Genomic DNA, 22656 nt, shown 5'->3' on the forward strand with positions numbered 1-22656 from the left:
GTATGTTGTTAAAATTTACTTACCTTTGCTATGATGATTCAAAGATTTTTACAATTTGGTAACTGCTTAAAAACTATTATTTGATTATTGAACAGCGTAGGTGTAAATTTTATATTATAAATCTGACATTACACATAAATTGTCAGAGAAATGATTATGTCATTTCGATAATTGCATCACTTCAATTCTAATTAATTTCTATCTCTCTCTATTTTTCTTTCTATTATACACACACAAATAAACATAAGGTATTTTATGAAAAATATATGTACGTATATTTTTTTAGTGAGGACGAGTACAGAATATAATGTCCGTTGGACGACGTCGAAACGACAAAAATTTGTCATATAAAATAAAAATTACACCTAGCACTACATATTTTCATACATATTTACATTATTATTACACAAATGTCACTTTTCCACTTCTTGGCGCAATTTTGTTTTCTAACGGCGGATCTCCGCGCTCCGGCTTACTTTTAATCTTGGCGATTTTGTTGTAAAGATTTACGTCATTGCTCGAGTATATGGGTGTTTTCTCCTTCTTCTCTTTGGGAGCTACTTTGTTCTCAATCTTGATGGTGCTGCTAGAAGGTCGTGTACCAAAGAAACTACCGACGCCGGCGGTTATACCGTGCCAGGAAAAAGATGTGTCTTCGTTGACGTCTTCGTAGACTTCGTAGGTATTCTGCGGTCGATTACCCGTCAGTCCAATATTATCTTTGACAAATGTTAAAAATTCTTTGTTAACAGAATTAAGATAAAATCAACATGCAAAATAGATACTTTTATTATATTATATAGATATTTAAATTACTTTAAGATATTTAGATATTATATCTACTTATATATCTAAATATAAATAGATTATTTATATTTAGATATTTTTAAATATTGACTCACTATGATTATCAAGAATTTCATTACCATGAGAACCATGAAAGCCGTGACCTTTGCGATGTCTGTGGCCGCCTTGATGTATACCACCTAATTCAGGATGGTGTCCCAAAAATCCACTACCACTAAGAAGCCCGTGATGTCCAACCAGAAGATCGCTCAACGCGTCAAGTCCGAATGGATCTTTATGCCTGACAACTCTCTTCAATTGTTGCTGCTGCAATCGTTGATTCTGGAATTCCTCCTTTCGCTTCCACTTCTGCTCTTTTCTGGCCAGTAATCGATCTCTTCGCTCCTGACGATTCCTTTGGATATCCTCCGCATTTTGTCGCCTTTGCTCTGCTGTAGATTTCACGAGAGTGCCGACAGCTTCTAGAGTCGAGACGGGGATCTATAAGTAATTGTCTGGATTATAGAAAATGACAGAGTACACCTCACAGTAAATTTTAACGATTCGCGTATACGTGACCTTAAAAACAGAGTCTATCATATGCGTGTTCTCCGGCGAGAAAGCTTGGGCGACAGCGGCGGTCTGCTTGATCGCTGTGATCGGAATCTGCGAAGTAAATAATTTTTTTTCTTCACGGAAGAAAATTTTGTTGGTGTGATTGAATTTTTCATTGTCTGAAAACCAGACGAAAATTCGATTTTATACACAGAATAATATTGCAAGTAGGTGTTAATCGTTTCGAGTATATTCATAAGTTTATATATCCGCAAATACATCATAAGTTCGCATAAGTATCAAATTTCACTTTCGTCTGGTCTTTATTCAGATACAGGAAATGAAATCTTCTCTCCGCGTTGTAATGTCAATACATCAAAAATCGCTCTGTCGGACGGAAAAAAGAGGAACTTTATCACGATTCGGAAAATACGCACTTTAAAAATGTTGTCTATCACTTGACCGTTTGGTGGTGAGATTTGGCGTCGCTCTCTGCTTTTAGAAACATCCTGAAATACATGCCAGAGGTTAATATCTCTTCTCTTTTTTTTTTTAGCATTTTCTTACGTATAGTCAAGAGTAATAATCGCGCATGGGCTGCCCAGAAATTTCTCCCCCGAAACAGATACTATAAATAAGTGACCCACGCTACAACCTGCCATTGGCAATAGCATCCAGGCACAGGGCCCACGTAGGTCCATATGCGCAAGAATGCGTCATCGTAAATCCTCCAATACCTGGTCTTTATTGCAACTTTCACTTCTCGCGAATTAAAAAAAAAACCAATAATTTCCGCCGATAAAGGTGAATTCTCCAGAAAGGTGAATTCGCGTTCGCGCTATCGTTGCGCAATCGATCAAAGTACGAGGCTTGAATCTACCAATCTTATCCAGAGGATCTATCAAATTTACTTAGAGAATTTTCCGAAGCACAGATAAATTTTTAAAAACGGTTAAATTTTTAAGCACGGCTTTGTCTTCGAAACTTCATCGTGATATGTAGATTAGGAATCAAACGAGAGTTTAAGTAAATTGTGCGATAAAATTGTTCGAAATGGAAACATTTCAGCTTTGAGCTCGAACGGTTCGAATGGGATCGAGAGTTGACCTTGATTCGAAACAATTGAAACACAATGCTCGAAGATTCGATTATTTGATAGCGAGTTTGATCACCTGCACTACACCGAATCAAAGGATTTCAAAGTGCTTATATGCTTTCTTATTTAAATAACTATTTCATGTATAGTAGCCTGCAGCGTGCACCAATTCGGTATAGTGTGGGTAATCAAATTCGCTATGAATAACATGGATAATTAATGAAGGAAAAGTGTGTTGCAAATTCTCCCCAGCGAATATTAATTAATTAGTAATATTACGTCAATGTTATAACTTTTCACACAATGTAACCTGTTACATACAACATACGTTACATAACACTTGCATCGTTAAACGTAGAATTCCGGGAAATTGTTCAGTTCGTAAATCCCGTAGCAGCTAACGTGTTAAATCATAGTATATCCATTAATTTGCGTGTAAATAACTTACTCCGTATGTGTCTCCGAGAAGGAGGAAACTCAGAAAACCGTAGCACCAAAACATCCTCTCGACACTTTGCAGAGCGGACCGCTCGGCTATCGTCCTGCGAGTTTCAATACAAGCCAACGTACGATTGGATCACGGATCCGCTTTGCCGATCTATAAGGGTTACCGTGAGATCCCACGCTGACCAATCCGGCTTAAGGATCTCGTGGATCCTTACGCCGGCCTGTCCGAACGAAGAAGGTGCTTTCTACTTATCGTAATCGGGCCATGCGCAATCTCCGGCTCCTCCTCTTCTCCTCTTTCACCAGCTGATCATTCGACGCGTTTTCTTTATCTTTCGTTCATGAAGCTTTGACGACGTGGGTCGAGAGTCCGAACACTTGCATAACTTGATATATTGTAGAGAACGCTCGCCCATGATGTAACCCATGATGTAAAACCGGGTCTTTTAGGCCGAATTTCGGCGTAGCTCGTGTTATCTCATCGTCAGTTGTGATTTCGAAAATCGATCGTTTCGAAAAATATGAAGAACGAGAAGTGCCGAATCAAAAGTGGGAGACGACGTGCAATTTGTTGTTAAATGTTACTTTCTCGACTTGGTGAGATCAATATTAGATTCTGGACAATCCATTTCGGTTTGGACAGAAATACAGTAGAAAGACATGTGTCTATTATTTATATATATGTATTACTTATATTTAATTTATATATTTACATAGAAGCATGTGTACATGTATACTTATGTGTGATAAAAAAATAGTCATTTTCTTTTTTCATGTACCCTCACTTTTACCATCCGCACCAATTTGATTATTGCATATATATTTTTGTACTAGCAACGATATAGATTATATTTTTCAAATGTACTAAGATCGGGCGACGGTGAACTTATGACACGTTGATTTTTTTTTTGCAACACGTTACTGACGTTTCAACTTTTAGTATTGAGGTATTGTAATATTCATAATCGCTAGTTACATTGACAATCAATGAATCTGCGGTTATTCTCCAGTCTTTGATTATTTCTACCACGAATCCACAACAAATTCTAAATTTTCTAAGTAACAAAATTTTGTTAAAATAATGTTTCTTTAAACTTATAAAATGTCTCTCTATTTTTGTCAAATTTTATTTTATGTAGTACAAAGTTTACAAAAATTTAATTCAAAAAACAGCAACAAGAAATAATGAAATCAACCGTACGTTACAATTTTATATTTTGTTTTATTTTTTTATTACAAAACACGCCACTTAAAAAAGGGTCTAAAAATTTTCATTATTTTATCCTCCCTCTTTCCATTTCTTTATAATTTTTGCACGTTGATGAACACTTCACTAAAGTAATATTAACATTTTTTTTTCATTTTTAACACGCCAGGTTGCAAAGATTCGCCATCACTGTACTAATATATTCAGACACACATGCAGTTATAATCTTTGGCTAAATTATGGAACTGTTCATCGTGCATGTGTCTCTTTATATTATATACAGAGAGTTTATAGTTTTTCTGCTTGAATTCTAATTCTTCTCAGTTATATATATTTAACTCTTTCACACACATTACTTTTAAAAGGCGTCCGGATTATCTTGTAGGAAACCGCCTACCTGATTCCCAAGATTTTTTTGAAATTCTTTCACAGATACATCCGATTGCTGAAAGAACATACGATTTATCGTGATCGTAAAATATATGCGTATGTTGAATGATGAATAAAGTCATCAAAATGTAGATCAATAAAAGCTCGGGTGTAAAAAAAGACTCACATTCAAGGCGTCCTGCCATTCGATATTGAAAAGCCTCACTAGACCACGCAGATTTCTCATAATTAGACTTTGTACACCGTTCCGTGTAAATTTAAAAGGCTTCGGTGTAGTTGTTGTTCTTGCTGTTGTCGTCGTTGCCGTGGTTGTTACGTTTACATCTGCCAGATTGCTAAACATGTTAGTCTGGTCCTCCGACGGCGTGGTGGGTTTAGCATCGGGCATCGTCAATAAATTACTTCTATTAGGCAGTTGCGTAGTCGTGTCTGGCTCGAAATTCTCTTCGATAATGTTGTTAATTTGTTGAATTGCCGATCGTGTGTCGTTGAATGTCTGAAATAGAGCGAAAGGTCAATCGAATTCAATAAATTCCAGCATCGCCTTTCACCTTGAGATTTGATAAAGTAAAAAAATTTGCTCTTAATATATAATGCAAGACTCGGAAAATCCTGAATTCTTCCGCCAATAATCCCCAAATCTTTAAGTCTAATTTTCTAATTAATCCTCATGTGACAAATTTATTCAGTAAAACTTATAGATTAAAAAGGAAATACAGTATTACAGAAATTTTGCTACTATCCAGGAGCAGATTTATATTGAATTAGTACTTTATGAATAGTATATAGTATTTTATAAAAATTTATTCTTCTAAAATATTGAATGTGAATTTTATAGAAATTAGTTTTTTTTTTCAATATTTGCTGTAATCAAATTTTATTAAAGTTATATATTCATGTATATATTTGAATTTTATAAAAAACACCTGAAATAATATTAGTATCATAAAACCGTTATCCGTTACTGTTTATTATTATCCACTTGTTCTATTATTCGTTTGCATAATATATGCAATATTATTATAATAACTTATGCAATTGTACTTTCGATATCTCAACTGCACCTGCAATGTCGCATTCACGACAGCGAATGTGCATAGAATTTAACATGTGTTGCGAGAACGAGGTTATAGAATAAATCAGTATATATGCCGTGATAAGATTTTATAATATTACGTCATATGTCCAACATAAGCATCAACTTTCAAATGTATCGCTCATACTTCGAAAACTATCTTCGCCAGAGTCCAGAAGAATCCTGGTCGTTGTCTGCGAACTTGTCTGGCGACTCTTTTCGCTTCCTCAGAAATAGTCGATTCCGCGATCATTCTGTCTTCAATGATATTCTTCAACTCCACGTCGTTCTCGTCGGATTCTTCAGATAGTATCCGATTTAATAAGTTCATTTTTTTCATCATTTCCTCGTCCTTCTTTCGAGTTTCCTTATCACGCTGATCCAATTGCGAGATTTGAATATTACTCTTTTCCTTGAGAAGCTCTCGATTTTCAACGCGCTGAGGTACCGCATGATCGTAGTATAACTCTTTATGTTCATATTTCGATATGTTGAATTGCTGTTGCTTCTCACCGGGAACTTCGTCAGACTGTATCGGACGAAATTGGTAACGCATTGGGTCGTTAACTTCGTAACGTATCCATTGCGGTTTTTCAGCCCCGCTGTAAAGCGGACTGATCAAGCAGAGAAGCAGCCAATTGGCTACAAAAGAATTGATTGATAATACGTACATCTGTAAAAAAAGTATACATGTAAGATTAATGATACGTGTCGAAGGTGATCAACTGGTTAATAAATGTTCAAAGGGAAGATATCGAAATACGAGAGTTCGTGATCGGGAAAATACAGGAAAACACATCTAAACCTAAAAATGTTGAAAACGGATGAATATTATAAATATTGTTAAAGTGTATAGTTATGCACATCACACATTGTATAGGCCCGTATTTCACACTTAAGTGCGGCATAACGTGAAGTAAGATCGCATATATTATGTAAACGGTTATAACAGGAGCACAGATAAAGCGTTGTAACTACATTTCACGAGAGCCCGGAGAAATATCACGCAGTGAGAGTCGGACGATGACTGTGATTCACGAAAAAGAATCAGCAGTTGTTATGTAAGTAACGACGCTCTTCGTTTAGCGAAATGAGGAAAGTCCGTCGGAGAAACAAAACAACAACGACGGAATTGCCGGCTATATAGTTCTGGAAATGAAATTCTTATGGCTATTATAATTGATTTCTTTCTCAAATCAATTGCGCGCAATGCAAAATTATTTTCTAAAAATGCTCTTATATATTAGGGGTATTCGTAAGCAATAAAGTATTTAAAAATGAAGTACACATTTAACCTTAGCTAGCCACGCTTATTTTTGAGTCTTTAATTCATCACACTCCAGTCCGTGAGATAGCTCGACTTTTTTATTTTCATTTTAATTTTATCTTAAATTATTTTTAAGCTTGTAAATTGGATACATAGAATTTGAATAAGATATTTGTGACATCAAATCAAGAAAATGATTTGGATTTAAATTACATTTATTAAAATAAGAAAAATATTAAAAATAATGGGAAAAAAGTGTTTTTGGAAAAAATTTTCAACTGGTTTTGCAAATGCGATTTAAGAAAAAGTAACGTTTGTTTATTGTGGCGAATATCTGATATTTTAACAAAATCAAATAATATGTCATGTGATATGTTCCAAAGGTTCTAAAAGAAAGCTAGAAAACCGAAAACGTTCAGCAGTCCATTGAACCAAATATGACAAATTAGGATTAAAAATTTATGGATAAAGCTTGTATATTTTAATTCTCTTATTTTTAATCATTGATATAACAAATTGAGAACCTTACCCAAATAACATGTTGAAAAAATATTTTTTATATTCCATTATATTATTTATTATTGTTTACACTATATTATATAGCTCAAGTAAAAACCGATAAGATAACAAGAATCTTATAAATACTTGATTGTTTATGCGTACTCTTAACAATAATTGTTCACCTATTTCACTTATTATAGATTATCCAATAAAATAATTCGTGGACATTGATCAATGTAATTTAATTTTTCACCGAAAATATCACGTTCCCTTGATATTTCACCATCGTGACTTACATTGGCGGTGAAGAGTTTTAAATCCAGACATGCGCGCGCATGCGAAAGTATTTCTTCTCTTCTAACGCGCGCACTTCGCTCCGCACATTACTCAACCACTCAACCTTCTCGGACGTTCTTCGGCACATATACACACATTCTCATAAGTACATACACGTACAGTTTTATAGTTTCCGCATCTCTCGATAGCTCAGAGAACGAAACGGTCCGCAAAGGTTTTGCACTGGAATGTCGCAACTCGAAGAATCCATTCCGCCGCAGAGTCTGTACACCGCCCACGGTTCGTCGCAATAAAACTGCGATGGTCTCTATCGCGTGTTCATGCACGATCATCCGGAAAATTGCCTCCTTTCAACCCGATATGCCGATCGTATCGTGATGCCGGTGGCCCTCGTCGTTGGCCGAGCATGACTACTGACCAATGCCGGCGACTCGTCGCCACCAGAGCTCACTGGAGATTTCGTCGATCCATTTCAGCATTCTCGCCGTACGTGACACGAACAAGTAACACGTGCACCGAATTAATGTTCGACCTTATTGTGCGTGTCGCGAAAAAGCCCGTCGAGTATCCGGTGTTGCAACTCGCGTGAAAATTCGGACCACCTGCGTCGCGTTGCCTCGTAGTGTTTCTATAGACGCCTGGCTAGTGGAGACTTGCGAAATCCATGAAGTGTTCGCGAAATACACAACCTTAAACCTTGTACATCAGAGGATCTCACCCGGCAAAATATATTTCGAAAGATCGTTTATACTTGTATCCGTGTAATATATTTTATAACTACGGACAATTGATCGCAATTGTTAGGAGCACAATTGATTATAATAATAGAAAACGATTGATATCAGAGTGCTCAAGAAAAATGATCACATTCAATTATATAAGATTATACATGCACACACACAATTATATAAAATTATGTGTAATTATACAGGGTGATATAGAAGCCTCTATACATAGCCATTTTCAAAAATTAATAACTCGAAATTTTGCGTGATTGTTTGCAAAGTGGTAAAAAACTTTCTCGCTCAGTTTAATCCGTTCTAGCTACATATTGCCGCTTCGTTAAAACTTTCCGGACACCCTGTATATAATAATTTTTTTCCTCTTACATTTTTTTTATCACATGATATCGGTGAACCGTGCTTACACAGTGTCACGGCACTTTTTCAGAAGTTTGCATGTCGATGTACCGGACAGCACACATGCCATAGCAGCACACCTGAGCCCGTAATGAGCAAACGAGACTTTCTACAAGACTTCCGCGAAATACATCGCGCGATGATTTCTATCGATTGTGAAAATGCAAACCGCCAGATCCGCGATAATAATCGCGCTCACTTTCCTTCGACCGCGCCGCGAGTTTTCCTTGCCGGCCAGAAGTTTTCGCGATATACGATCATGGGAATTTGCCGTCCAGTCCGGAGACCAGCAGCCGCGGCACTTAACCGCCTTGTCTTCGAAAACCCGGTGGAGTCCACGTGGACTCTACGATACATAACGACTTCCATCTTTCACTTTCACTCTGCGTAATCAGACACGTAATCGGGATCGCTTCCATTATACGCTTGTGATAACGATGATGCGTTTTCGCTAATGATCATCATCTCTGCAATAAATTATTCCGCGTCTATTAACGAAAGCTTCCGGTAGATGAATTCAGTTTTTCTTCTCACGTTTAAATTTTCTAAATTAAGTATCTCTACAATCGATCGGTAAAGAAGTTTGTTCTTCGACATTTTGATCTCATTTTCCCCATCTTTTGCTTCTGCAATTAATTATTCGATCCTATCTTTTTCGTTTTTCTTAACTCGAGTTGATTTAAAAAAATAGCACGTTAATAAAAAATTACAATGCACCATGCTATTATTATAGAGTTACGTCAATATTAAAAAAAAAATTGGGCCAGTTTTGTTGATGCATGACACGCTCCAATTAGTGGTCGGTTTCGCTAATTATCTCGTGATGAAAGGCGTGCCTAAAATAAGCGTACGCGTTCGTTCGCGCCGAAATGTTGCGCGTCCATCGATCTGCGAGTCGTTTCTCTATTGCGCAAAATTCAAATTTTTATACGAAATAACTGACGGCAACAATATGGAGTCTCAAATGTTTTTACATAGCGCTGCAAGAGAGCATTGCAAAAGTCGTAATAAACATCAGTTATATTCGGCGTGTGGTGAAATATTCCGTATGATAAATAGTTGCTTTCATTAAGCGTGAGTATCACCAACTGAACTGTCGCAAGAAAAGTTTAGCAAGTTTGAAAAAGTACAAACAAGATTCCACGTAAGCTGTATGTGTACCATACGCGATCTATCTTTTTATACACACCTGTTTTACGTAACACACACGTCTCACACACACGTGCATGTCTCTACTTATTTACCGTTTTTATATCTAATATACAATATTGAAACAGTTATATAACAAAATATGATAAAATAAAATTTATGCAATCACTTGTTAGTGTAATTTATTTCCAGTTAATTCTATTTATATCTATAATTTACTTTCTTTTTTTTAAATTATCTTTCAAATTATTATTTTAAATTATAATAGTTTGCCTCGAATATCGCTTTAGTATATGAATAAAATAACGAAATTGAACGAACACACTGTGAGCCGAATAGATAACATTGGACTCGAACGATAATCAGTGGCTAATTACAATTACAACTTTGACTACGTGCAAACGAAAAGCGTGAGATTGAGCGATATACTTTCGATAGATCGTTCTCTCCATAAATAGTGTTCGGTAGCTCCGGCTATGTGTTAAAGACCCCTGTACAAAGTCCCGGCTGCTCACAGGCTGAGGCTCAAAATCGTCTTACATCGTGAATTCAATAGAATAGTAGGCAGACTATCTCACGTAACACAACGTAAGATACTGAATACGGTAATATGTGTTTAACAACGTGAGAAAGAAAACGTCGAAATTAGAATTCAGTTTAGGGCTCGAGAGAAAAATTCGAACAAATTGTGAACGGCTTTGTTATTATTCCATGAATATTATTACTCTACGATTACCAGTTGCAAAATATATCTAACGCAAATACGCCAGTTTGAAAAATCGTCAATCTCACCGAACTCGCTGAAAATTTTGAAGGTTCGATTTTGGAGTTTGCGTTGTCACGAACGAACGTCACGGAGATGCAGGCTCGTCGACGTCGATCGTTAGGTAACTGATCGCTCACGTTTCCTGGATCGAGTTTACTCGCAAGAAAATACGAAAAATACAAAAAAGGAGCATGACATGCACAACCTATTCGACACGCAAACATGACAACCACCTGCATACCATGTGGCACAGTTACATTAAACGAGCAATTTTATTTCCTCATTTTCCTCCGTTTAAACTAGTCTTCATTATTTGACAGGTATGAAATGAAGCAATCTCCGTTTTGAAATACACGTGAATAGGCGAGAAAGAGGAGGAAATGTAAAATGTATGTAAACTCCAGGCAGTCTTGAATGCGAGTGTGAATCTGATTCCGAGCACGTAGTGTTTTTGCGTCAGACAGACGACGTTATCACGCAGAAATTTTTCCTGGAAAATATTTTTCACTCCTCGGGACACGAGTTAGATAGAAATCGCCTGATAATCCGGGAGTTATTGCGAGGCGTAAAACGTCGTTTGAAACAGTTTCTCCTTCTAACGGAACTCTCTTACCTGCACGTTAGATAAGAACTATTAGCAGAGATTTGATTGTTTTCCACACACTGTGTTACTTCACACACATGCACATACACGCATACGCGCACCGGTCCGTGTGCGCGCCGGTTCACGTGGATGGCGAGCGCAGCAGATGAAGTTGCGGGGACAAATGCATCTTGCTGGACGGCAGAATCGACACTAACAAGATGACTTCTCTCTTCCACCTCCCGATACTTCGAATCGCTCCCGAAGGTCGTCAGCATTTTTACGAAAGATCTTACGTGTTCACCGCGGCAACGTAAACGGAACAAATCGACGAAATTCTGTAACCAGTCTCATCTCACCGCCCGAACCGGACGTTCGAAATAAGAAATTTAGGGTGAAATTTCCGGCCCATTCGATAATTAGCCAATCGCCGAGATCACGAGCAAGCGATCACGCTTAGATAAGACCCGAGAATGTCTAATTTGTTGCTCGTGGAAATTCCCTGAGCTCGTTGAAATTCTCCCGGCGCAGGTATGTACCGACGATTCACCGTGTGCATTGCGAGATTCACATTTCTGTGTCATGTTACATCACACGTGCGCACGCACACACATACACACTCACGCAATTGTCATATCTTCTTTTTTATAGATAATTGATAATAACGTTTATTTAAGTCACACGGTATTATGTAAATGCATCGAACCCGCATCGAACCCGCTGTTTGTACAACCTTGCAGAATCATTCGATGCTTTTTTCCACCTAGATCTTTCCCACCGCTTATTATAGCGCATGTTGCAACTCTTCCTCGCACTTTGCACGTCGTGATTTATTTCTGTGACGGCGTTGCGTGCTCCTCATTGACTTGTCTGTCAAAAGGCAAACAGTACGAGGGGCCACCGAGTTGGGAACTGTGCAAATGGAACACACGATTTTTTCCCGACGCTTCCACACAAGCGGTGCGTGTATACGATGAATACATAAAGGTCCCAAAACGGACTGGCTATCGCTTTCCTTTTAGTCCGCGATGTGTCATCAATGTATATACATTCAGCAATTAATTTTTTATTAGAATAAGGCGTTAACCGGAAGCAAACGTGCAAACGTTATCAAACATACGAGGAACTCATAGGCACTTCAATTTCGTCTTGAATAATACGCCCTTCATTTTCACCTTAAAGTCCCTGTTTCCTCGTTTTTCCTCGGCCTTCTTGATTAATAACGTCAGAAGTGAGAAAATGAATGTTCGAAATTCTCGTAGGGTGCATGCGAGAAGCGGAGTCCACCTACAGGAATTCCGCTCGAGGAAATTCTGTTATTATCCTCGTTACATGAGCGATGCAAAATTGCATGCTCCAGTTCTCAATGTTGCCAGACAAAACATCCTGACCGTTTGGTCTTGTATAATAATCGCACGGCCGTCTAAGAGATAAATCATCGCGTGACGTTAGTTAACAATTCCTGCGGAGTCCTCATACCGAGTTTAAAACGCATATCATCAACGAAAAATTTAAATATAACCTTGCGGAATCCAACGTATGTGTTTTGCAACAGTTATTTTCTTTATATATGCGAACGAGTAGATGGCGACACGTTAAGTTATGAATCGATGTCGGGAGATTTCCTAAAGATCACTTACGATTTCAATTAGAACAAGGTTAAACTTGTTTTGTAACTGATAACGTATAGACTAGTTTGATGCCGCTTTTTCTACCTTGTTGCTCTTTCTCGCTCTCAGTTCCTTATTTTACGGTATTCCAAATTATTATTTCAACGTTGTTTAATTGAAATTCGACTAAATTGTCTCTCTACAATTATCTCCCTTCTCTTTCTCTCTCTCTCTCTCTCTCTCATCTACATTCAGTTTTTATACATACATCTATGAATAAATATTTATTTTCTGTATAACACAAAAATACGTATCTCTAGTTATCGAAAGCGCGCATCTGAGAGCGTCTCACGATGCTCATTTTTGAATCGCACGTAAAAAAGAATTGAACGAGTAAGTAACAATTGTGGGGGAGGAGACGGGTGAGGAACAGATCGGAAACATGGCGCTATAAATAACAATCTATAAGTAATAATGATAACAATGGTGTCACCGCGAAGGAACGCAGCGATGTAAACATATTTCGTCTAAATTGGACCTACAGCTTTCTATACAGTGGACTCCACGAGCTGAATTAGTTTTGTTTTTGGTCGGCGTGGAATCTGCAGGATATCTTTTTCTCTCTTTCTCGACAAAGGGAGAAGATTATTGAGCAATTTTTCTCCATGGACTGCCAGGCGGGACGATTTAATTCGGATTGTCCGACGGCAGGCCTTTTATGGCGAAAGCACCGCGGAAGAACGGTTTGAAGATCTCGAAGAAGGTTTGTGTTCGCCGGGCCGAGTTCTGAAAAGTGCGAACGAATCAATCGTTAGGAGTCGGGAGGGTCGATTGACGCAGAACGCGCGAACATGACCTGCGAGGATTTAATAGAGTTCCATTTCCATTGGAAACAAATGATTTTATGTTCTTTCCTTCACGCATCTATCTGGCACAGGTGCCAAGTGAAGGGTGACACATTCAAGCGCGTTTATCGATTAGGTTCGATTGAACTGGGTAATAACGAATAAAATCGAACGAGATCGAACGGTCATGCGTATATGCCAACGGAAAGCGATGATTATGATTGCGTGACTTACCGGTATAACGCTGATATCGAAATAATTCGGTATACGTCACGTACATGGTAAAGAACACTTTGTACTTGTGTTAAAATCAGTCCTTGTTAAATTTTTGTGTTAAATGTTTAACATACACTCGTGAGTTAATTTAACATATTGTGTTTATGTTATCTTGACATGTATATTTTGCGTTGAATTGGCATTCAATATGTATGTGTCAAAATAACACATTTTATACTTCACGATTAACGATTTAACTTCACGTTTAGCATATTATGAACATTAATTTTGTGCTAATTTTTCGACATAATATTCGTGTTATTTTTTAACATATTCATCTTGTATTAAATTAACACAAAACCACGGGCGGACTGTTTGGTACACGTGTAATATATACTAAATTTAATGCAAATTTTTTTTATTCTATATGCTGTACTATTCCTTAGATGGAGAGTCACGCGATTCTCAGTCTTACATGTAACACATAAGGTTGAATATCGCAGAAATAACTCTAATTATATAATAGTAAGATTGTAATCATTATAATTATAATAGTTCCGACCTTATGTGGAAGCTTAAAAATCGTGTAACGGGTAAAAAATTTTAGTCTGGGAAATGGTACAACATACACGACTGTACTCACCAAGATCACGCTGTTGAGAACTTTGCTGACGTTTGTCAATAAAGTAAAGCTGGTACCGAAAGCCGCCGATGGGATATCCAAGGACACCTTCGACCTGTCGAACACGACCGTATCCTCTGTAGTGGTAGGGACCGTGCCGACCATATTCTGCGCATAAATTCATACGACAAATCAAGCTCATTTAACGTTCTTGTCCTGCCATTGTTTGATTATGCATTTCATCACTCGTTAAAATTGCAGCGAACCACATGTAATGTGAGAAAATCGCGCGGCACTTTGAAGCCTACACATGTAAACGCGTCTATGGTTATGTATTTATACATGTATATCGTACATCCGTTCTTTGTCATTTCTTTTGATCTGTGGCGCCGTTGAACACGAAAGAGAAGGAACGACCTTGCACCCATTTTGTGATTTTACTTATTAATTGGGGTCTTACTTTATGTATTTCAGATATATTCTTAGATATAAACCAAATAAAATATCCATAATTGAAAGTAAAAGATGGTTTATATATATATATATATATATATATATATATTTACAAGCATACGCGTTCTCATAAAAGCGTAAAAATTTTTATTCATATGATACTTCAGAAGAAACCAGCGATCGCGCGGGCTGTACTTTCAATTTTCGATAGGCGATTTTACTCTCCAATTGTTCTCTACAAGCTAGACTTTCGGAGAAGACTATCGACTATACGCACAGATAAATTCTAGATGACAATAAGGACAAGGGAAAGGATATGCATCAGGCTTTGTGGTACTCCGCAATGAGCTCGTCACACAGACAGATAGACAAAAATAAAATCGTGAATTTATTTGACAGCAGCAACGTCTCCACCATTCGTCATCACCTTCAGCGTCAATCATTATTCTTACGTGTCGAACAGAACATTCGGACGCGCTATTTACATAATTTATACACAGAGCGATAGTGGGCGCACTCGTCTCGCAGTCTCAGGGACTTAGAGAGACCCTTATTATTAAATTATTTACAACTTTCACGCTGGCAGATCGATTCACTCTTGCTCTTCAGGTAACTCAGTGTTAGACAGCGCAGCCCACGATTTAACTGGAAGCTTCGGCTCATCAGGAAAGTGATTCCCGTATAAATTTTCTTTCTTTCCTCCCCGTTTACTCGGACTCACTCTAAAGAAATTTCCCCTCTATCTCTCTCCTTCTCTCGAGCAGGGGCATCTAACGAGAGAGAAAGGGAGCGAGATGAAGAGGGAGAGAGATCCTGCCAATTATCGGCCGAACTGGAAACAAAAATCCACGTTCCATATTACATGGAATAATCGTGCACTCCTCCATTCTCGTTCACAAAGTCTGTTTACTGTCCGTTCGAGATTCCCCGATGGATATGTGTCGATTCGTCGTTCGTTACGTGTCGTTTTGCTTCAGAGGAAGGAAGAAGCTCTTCTCTCAAGCGTTGTTGCTCGCTGCGCCGCTCCAGGCGCAAAATTCAGCCCCGATGTCCCCCTTTTCCACGCTCAATCTTCCCCATCGTCTCATTCCGCTCGTCGTTTACGTTTTGCTTTTTTTAAGCCGTTTTATACTCTGCTTGCGGTGGCGTGTAATCGTACTGTTTGTGCACAATACTCATTTTTAATAGCGGGCATAAGTTGCGAACGGAGGATCTCGAAGACGTTTCATGAAGGATAAGGGCAAGATTCACAGCGACGTTGATTAGTGACTTATTACTGGCGATTTAGCGAAGCGTGTCAAGGCGATCAGTGAACTACAAGTTTTCGTAATCGATTACGCTTTTTACGGATGGCAATTCACGACGCAGAGAAAGGCGCTCAAGACGTAGAGACGTGTCAATAATATACAAGAGCAACAAGTCCCAACGGAGTCGTTACGCAGGAGATCGATAGCTTTGTTAAAGTGCGCCACATTATCATCACGTGACATCAGAAGCTTTAATAGCGTTAGACGGGAGGAGAGTAATAATGTTACAGTGCACATTAATGATTAAATAAATGGATCCTTTACGGACACATATCCAATAGTTTCCTACAAGCAACGTTACGAGTCCTTACCCGAGTCGAAATTTTGACTCTGTGTTAAACTTTTAATTCTACGATATAATAGGAACTAAGATAGCAAACTAAGATAGCAAAATAGATTCAATTTCAATCTCAATAATATAATATAATCCTTATTTTGACCCTAATGATGTTTAAAATTTTTGTTTTCGCTGTTTTAACATTCAAAATAAATCGTTGAAAGTTAGCATTAAAATTTAATCTGTAAAATTAAAGGTTCAAGAGAGTAGTTAGAAGGAGTGTCAGTATCGTCAAAGTAAATGTTTATTCACCTATAAGCTGTCTCAGTGAGCGCAAATTATTCTTAAGAGCGTCAGAGTAACATTAATATTTCGACTCGGATATCATCGTCCAAATTTGTTAAGTGCGATAATCGTTTTTTATTAAGAGATTCGTTAAATTAAAGAACTGTCAGGTCCGTGTCTCGTGATGTGAAAGGTATATAGTGAAACATATACATATACACGCACAAACAAAGGCATTCTCTTTCTTACGAAAACGCACGTGTCAGAGCTCCACAGTAGGGATAGAGAGAAAGAGACAGCTCGCACTACGTGTCAGACATAGAACGGGTAACACGTGCGGGACTTCAAAGTGCATAAAAATCAAAGTTTACAGAAACAGAAGGAGGTGAAAAGAACTTATTGCGATCCTACCCCTCCTACATTGGCGAAAGTTCCGAGATTAATCCCAGCACCGACGCCGGCGCCGGCGCTGCTTCCAGTGCCGCCGCTCGTGCCGCCGCTGCTTTGACTCAAGGTCGACAGGGTGTTGATTCCCGCGGTCAAGAGATTGCCTATAAGAGCCGATCCGCTGGCCGATCCTGCGGCCGCTCCGCCGTGATCACCTCCTGCTCCTATTCCACGAGCAAAATCATTGAAATTACCTGTATCTTCGAAGAGGAGAAATTCAATATATATACACCCGAGAGAAAAAAAATCTAAAAAGTAAAAAAATATTTATTCGGTGAGCGATAATAACATATTCACTTAAATTTAAATACTTTTTGTATAAATAGAGTAAACCATTGCTTTCTCATAAAAAGTAACAGATATAAGAAAATATGTATATTTTTTCATTTTGAAAAAAAAATCTTTTTTCAGTATAATATATACATATTAGTACAAGTAAATATATGTTATTAATACCCACTGAATAAATATTTTCTTTTTATTTATTAGATATTTTTTCTCTCAATGCGTGTGATTGTAAAAAAAGAAAGAGACAAATAAATATGTGCGTTTGTAGAGCAAAGAAGAGAAAAATAAGTTTATAAAAAAAGAAGGTTTCTTTTAAGAAAAGAAGAAGAAAATAAAAGAAAAAAGGGTAAAAGACAAAGAAATCAAAGTAGAGAAGAGAGAAAAATAAGAGAAGGAAGGAAAGAGAAGAGAGCAGAAGGAAAAACGAAAAATAAATTTTCGTTCGAAAGATTATGTAAGAAACGACTTGAGAGAAATTATTTATAACTTTACGGACCCGCACCAACGCCGACACCGACACTTGCACCCCCGGTGAGACCGCCAGACAGCGAACTCAACGGCGCGATTTTTGCAGCCAGCGCGTTTGTCAGACCGAGCGTTTTTCCTGACACCAGCGTGGTTGCACTGTTGATGAGCGGACCGATGCTACCTGTCGCAGCTTTGAGTTTTTGAGACACCAAATTAGTGATGAACTGCGTGGTGGCGGAGTGGGTGGGGTCGATTCCGAAAGCGGCGTTTTTCGCACGGTTGGCGTCGTCGAGTACCACGAGCGCCCTCGTTTTCGCGTCCAAGAAGGAATCCAGTTTCTGAAGGAAATGTGTTCCTGTTAGAAAAATTGTTAGTACCACGCGACTTGATTAACTACGATAATTAGACGTTGTATCTAACGCTTCGCGTGTATGTATCAATAGAAGCAGTATGTATCATTCTTGGTCTGAAAGGAAGGCCTCGTTACATTCCAATTACGTGAGGCCTATTGTAAGGGGGACATAAGGGAACATCGCAGATCAATAATTCTTGAATTGAGCTTACTCCAAACACAAAGTTAATGATGCCATTCTTCACGCCGAGCGCGATGCCGATCTTCCTCTTTTCTCTGCCGCTACTCTCGCCATCGGCTGAATCATCTTCGACCTCCACCACGTAGACCTGCGTAAATCAGAAGTTTCCTTAAATTCGCAAAACACTGCGAATTTGATTGAAACGGTTCGAGACGAAAGGCGTAATTATCCGCGGAAAACCGAAAGGAAGACGATCAGAGAGACTTTAGTTGCAGGAAATAGCATTCCTCGTTCGGATTCGTGTCGATTCTTCGCGACATTTACTCACTGATTAGACGTTTGCGAAATCAGATTCAAACGTTAGGGTTTCTCTCTGCGAATTTGGACCTCCTTTCGACCGTTTCCGCAATGTTCAACGAGAAATCCACGTCTGAAAACTATTTCGCGCATAATTACGCTATACACGCCATATACATAATTGCCCGGCGTCACAATTTCGCACATAATTACGACTATTACGAAACGTACACTTTCGTTGTGACCGATCGTGACCGGCTTATATGTGACTGACGGTTCTATCAGGATCGTATCGTGATTGCATTGACGCGCGATCGCATGTCAGGGTGACAACGATATTTGAGCTCATTACCGGCCGACACGCGTACACCACGTGCGTCGCGCAGAAATTTCGTTATACGCCTGCACATCCGTTTCTACGTGTTTGAGTTCGTAAAAGCAGCGCCAACCACTTTCACTCTTGACTCGTTCTCCGAGAGCGTGTTTCTCTCTTTTTCGTACACTCTTCCTCTCCCTCCCCCCCCCCCCCCCCCCNCTCTACTCTTTCTGTCTCTTTACGTCGCGTCGTCTGCAGGACTTTTAGCTGGCACGATCGTCGGTCAGAATAAGATACAACTTCCTTGAGACACAACTCGTCTTTACGGCGACGGATAAACTCTTCCTCTCATGAATGATCATTCATGATTGAGAAGAAAGAAGAGGTATTAACGTAAATTATAAATTATAAAATTTAATGCTGCTTCTCTTCTTAACGAGCTGAAGAAGGGAAACACATGAGGAAGCCACGATAGAAATGTGTATGAGACTTTCCCTTGTATCAATCTTCGGGATATAAAATATTTATACAAACTGCGCGGAATTCTGGCATTGATCGAGGTCATGAAACGCTTTATCCCGAAATGTCTAATTATCGGCGTTTTTTGCAACCTTTACATCCGCTTCGGTAGTTCGAGATTTAGCGTTTTTAAATGTTGTCACCCGTATCGCCCGAGCTGTTCGTTCGAGCTAGTTCTAGGCCGAGTGAAGGTATCGGCGCTTTTATTTAGTATGCTACACTTCGGAGAGAGAAAGGAAGGACAAACACACGACGTAACGCGTAACGCGACACAGAATCGCGTTCTCGCTGTCTCGAGTTCTCTCGCGTCAGTCCGAGAAGATTCGGCTGTCAGTTTTGCAGCCGCCGCTTTGAACAGATACATACGTGATCGCAACGACTTCTCGTAGCGGAGCTTCATCATCGCATTCAACGCGAGAGATCGACAATAGCCCCGCGCGGCGGCAGGTATTTTTTAGCATTTAAATGACCTCATTAAGGCTAGACGCTTGATCACCGTTCTCCGGAAGCAAAAGCACAATTTCATTCTCTTACTTTCTAAGACGACTCAAGGTGATTCACCTTGTCCCCTGATAACTCTCTTGATACACGACGAGAAATCGGAAGACGTTTAGCGACAATCCGGCATCTCGACGTCCCGGCGACGAGTCGCCTCGACATTGCGGAGAACCAAATAGAAGTAAACGAGACTACAACGTGACTTACTTCGTTCAACGGATCGAGCTCCTTCAGTGCATCTTCTCCCTCCGCTTCTCTCTTGACAATGGGGCTACAATTGACAATGGCTACAGCCAAGAACAGTCCGCAAAGCGCGCAGAAAATCCGCATCGTGTGTCCTCTTCACTTGTCGATCTGCGTTTCAATATAGTTAGTATAAGTAAAGAAAGGCTCACAAAAGTAACGCAATTTCTGACAGCGGTCAAATTGAAAGTAAATCGCAAATGTCGAGGGAAAGGATGCTCGCGTAAGCTCAGTGCGTTTTAAAACTGACCCCCGGCCGGATCGTTTCGACTTCATGGTCAATAATTGGGTAGTTACGGATCCGTAATCGAAAGGGAAAGAGAGAAAGAGAAAGAGAGGGGGAGAGAGAGAGAGAGAGAGAGAGAGACAGTAGCGAATAAATCTTGTTACAAATGTGTTACAACCTTTAAGAATTTATTGAATTTATACAGAAGTATTAGTAACAAGACTGAATCAGCTGATGTAAAACATTCGAAATTATGACAGCGATTAACGTAGCGGTCAATTACGTAAGAATAAAATATAAATAGAGAAAAGCAAAATAAGACGGAAAAATGAAGAAAAAAGAGAGGGAAAACGACACAAAACATAACATATATAATAAGAATAAGAAAGAAAGATATAAATTAAAAAGATAAACAATAAAGAAGTAAGAAAGAAAAATAAGTGAAAAATATATCTAGAAAGGAATAAAAATAAAAAAAGATAGAAAAAAGATCAACAAACTTTAGTCGATGATTGTCGTTCGTCGTCCACGGCGGATGTCAATTCGTCGAAGATTAAATAGACTCTTTCCCTTCGACACTGATGGAAATCCCGAAAGAAACGTAACAGAAATCTTCGCGAACGCGTCACGTTGCGGTCGAAACAAACGCGTTAGTTAGAATGCATGGACTTACGAATGCCGGTGTGGCGAGTGCGTCTGTGCGTGCGTTCGTTCGTGCGTGCGTGCGTACGTGCGTGCGTGCGAGTGAACGAGCGAGCGAGCTGAGGAGTGTGTGAGCAGTTGTGTACCTGGCGAAGTGCGAGGCTCGTTTGAGGACCACGGTGAAGGAGGTCCCGATATCTTACGGAGCCGAAGGGGAACGTGAAGGCGAGCATGTGTGCCCCTTCGAGAATCGAGAATCGAGCACCGCGAGTACCACGCGACAGCCTCGCCTCCAACAGGTGGGGCGTCCTGCGGCTCATTCTATTCGCGCGAGATCCGCTCCGCGGTGTATCATCCGAAGCCGGTATCCTCCTAAGAGGACACCTTCCTTTCTCACTTTTCCCATCATCCCTGAAGCTCATGCGGCCTATTAAACAGTACGAGTGAGGGGAAGAGACGGGCAGTTGGCCCGCAGTTTGAAGTTTACACCCGAAACAGAATCGCCAAAGCCGCATGTAAAACACCAATCAACAAGTAAAGTTTTTATTCATTTCTTTCATCATATGTTTCCAATGAATTCATCATTGATTGTCTCTCACGTCGTGACAATCGTGAAAGTCCAGTTGGATGTTTTCTGAGAACCTTTCGGAAACAAATCTTTCCACTGGACGTCTCTGCTGAGCTCCGAAGCGCGTTGAAGAAAAAGTACGGTTTGAAGATTGTTTTTCTAACGCACTTCGAAATGCAAACGTTCAATGAGAGAACCCGTTTTTTCGAGAAAAAAAAGTCCTCATTGGACCATCGGCTGCGTTCGAAACTGCATCAAGAAAGAAGTGTTCAAATCGCTTCGAGATTCGGAGTATGATCAGTCACAAAAAGGCTATAACACTTTTTTTTTCATGAGTTTCGCAACGCATCTTGTATCCAATAGGAAAATGTATCTTGCGAGAATTGTTGAGAAACGAATTCTCTTATTAGACATGGAATGCCTCCCGAGACTTGTAAGAAAAAGTGTTGCAATCTTTTTGCGACTGACCATCCTGCAGGATGGATCTTCGTTAATTTAATTGTTTCACAAGGATGCCCCGTCATTACGCGAGACGTCCCAAACGTAAAAGGCGACAAAGTTATGATTATCTGCAAAATTGGTCGTGCAAAAGCGCAAAACAACTAATATCTGGATTTCTGGTTGTAACCGTTCTGCCGTTATTGTCGTTATTATTACTGTTACTGCTCGCTGGCTAGATCTCGATGGTCGCGCGCAAGCGATGGTAAGGTCGGTCTGAGCATTAATTATGATATTGCC

The 22656-nt window shown here is 39.2% G+C and overlaps 3 protein-coding genes across 4 annotated transcripts; all 3 read right to left on the reverse strand.

Annotated features, from left to right (window-relative positions):
* Positions 1-326: 326 nt before the first annotated feature.
* On the reverse strand, positions 327-2990 carry LOC106744976. Its single transcript, XM_014620167.1, has 5 exons — positions 2886-2990; positions 1779-1850; positions 1366-1452; positions 927-1287; positions 327-719 (listed from the first exon to the last, which is right to left on the reverse strand). The coding sequence occupies exons 1-5, from the start codon at positions 2937-2939 to the stop codon at positions 403-405; spliced, it is 891 nt and encodes a 296-aa protein (XP_014475653.1). The 5' UTR covers positions 2940-2990; the 3' UTR covers positions 327-402.
* A 620-nt stretch (positions 2991-3610) lies between these two features.
* LOC106745090 lies at positions 3611-11547 on the reverse strand. 2 transcript variants are annotated; one of them, XM_014620367.1, is made up of 4 exons: positions 11289-11547; positions 5705-6229; positions 4648-4977; positions 3611-4536 (listed from the first exon to the last, which is right to left on the reverse strand). In XM_014620367.1, exons 2-4 carry the CDS (start codon positions 6227-6229, stop codon positions 4450-4452), a joined length of 942 nt encoding a protein of 313 aa, XP_014475853.1. In that variant the 5' UTR covers positions 11289-11547; the 3' UTR covers positions 3611-4449. The 2 variants fall into 2 exon arrangements, with proteins under 2 accessions (XP_014475853.1, XP_014475854.1); XM_014620368.1 differs by lacking the exon at positions 11289-11547 and adding an exon at positions 6535-6773.
* A 2008-nt stretch (positions 11548-13555) lies between these two features.
* On the reverse strand, positions 13556-21503 carry LOC106744971. Its single transcript, XM_014620161.1, has 7 exons — positions 21382-21503; positions 20447-20593; positions 18641-18757; positions 18111-18414; positions 17285-17514; positions 14573-14719; positions 13556-13654 (listed from the first exon to the last, which is right to left on the reverse strand). The coding sequence occupies exons 2-7, from the start codon at positions 20567-20569 to the stop codon at positions 13556-13558; spliced, it is 1020 nt and encodes a 339-aa protein (XP_014475647.1). The 5' UTR covers positions 20570-20593; positions 21382-21503.
* Positions 21504-22656: the final 1153 nt, after the last annotated feature.

This window comes from Dinoponera quadriceps, unplaced genomic scaffold (genome assembly GCF_001313825.1).
Source record: "Dinoponera quadriceps isolate SergipeBrazil2010 unplaced genomic scaffold, ASM131382v1 scaffold717, whole genome shotgun sequence".
Taxonomy (NCBI): domain Eukaryota; kingdom Metazoa; phylum Arthropoda; class Insecta; order Hymenoptera; family Formicidae; genus Dinoponera; species Dinoponera quadriceps.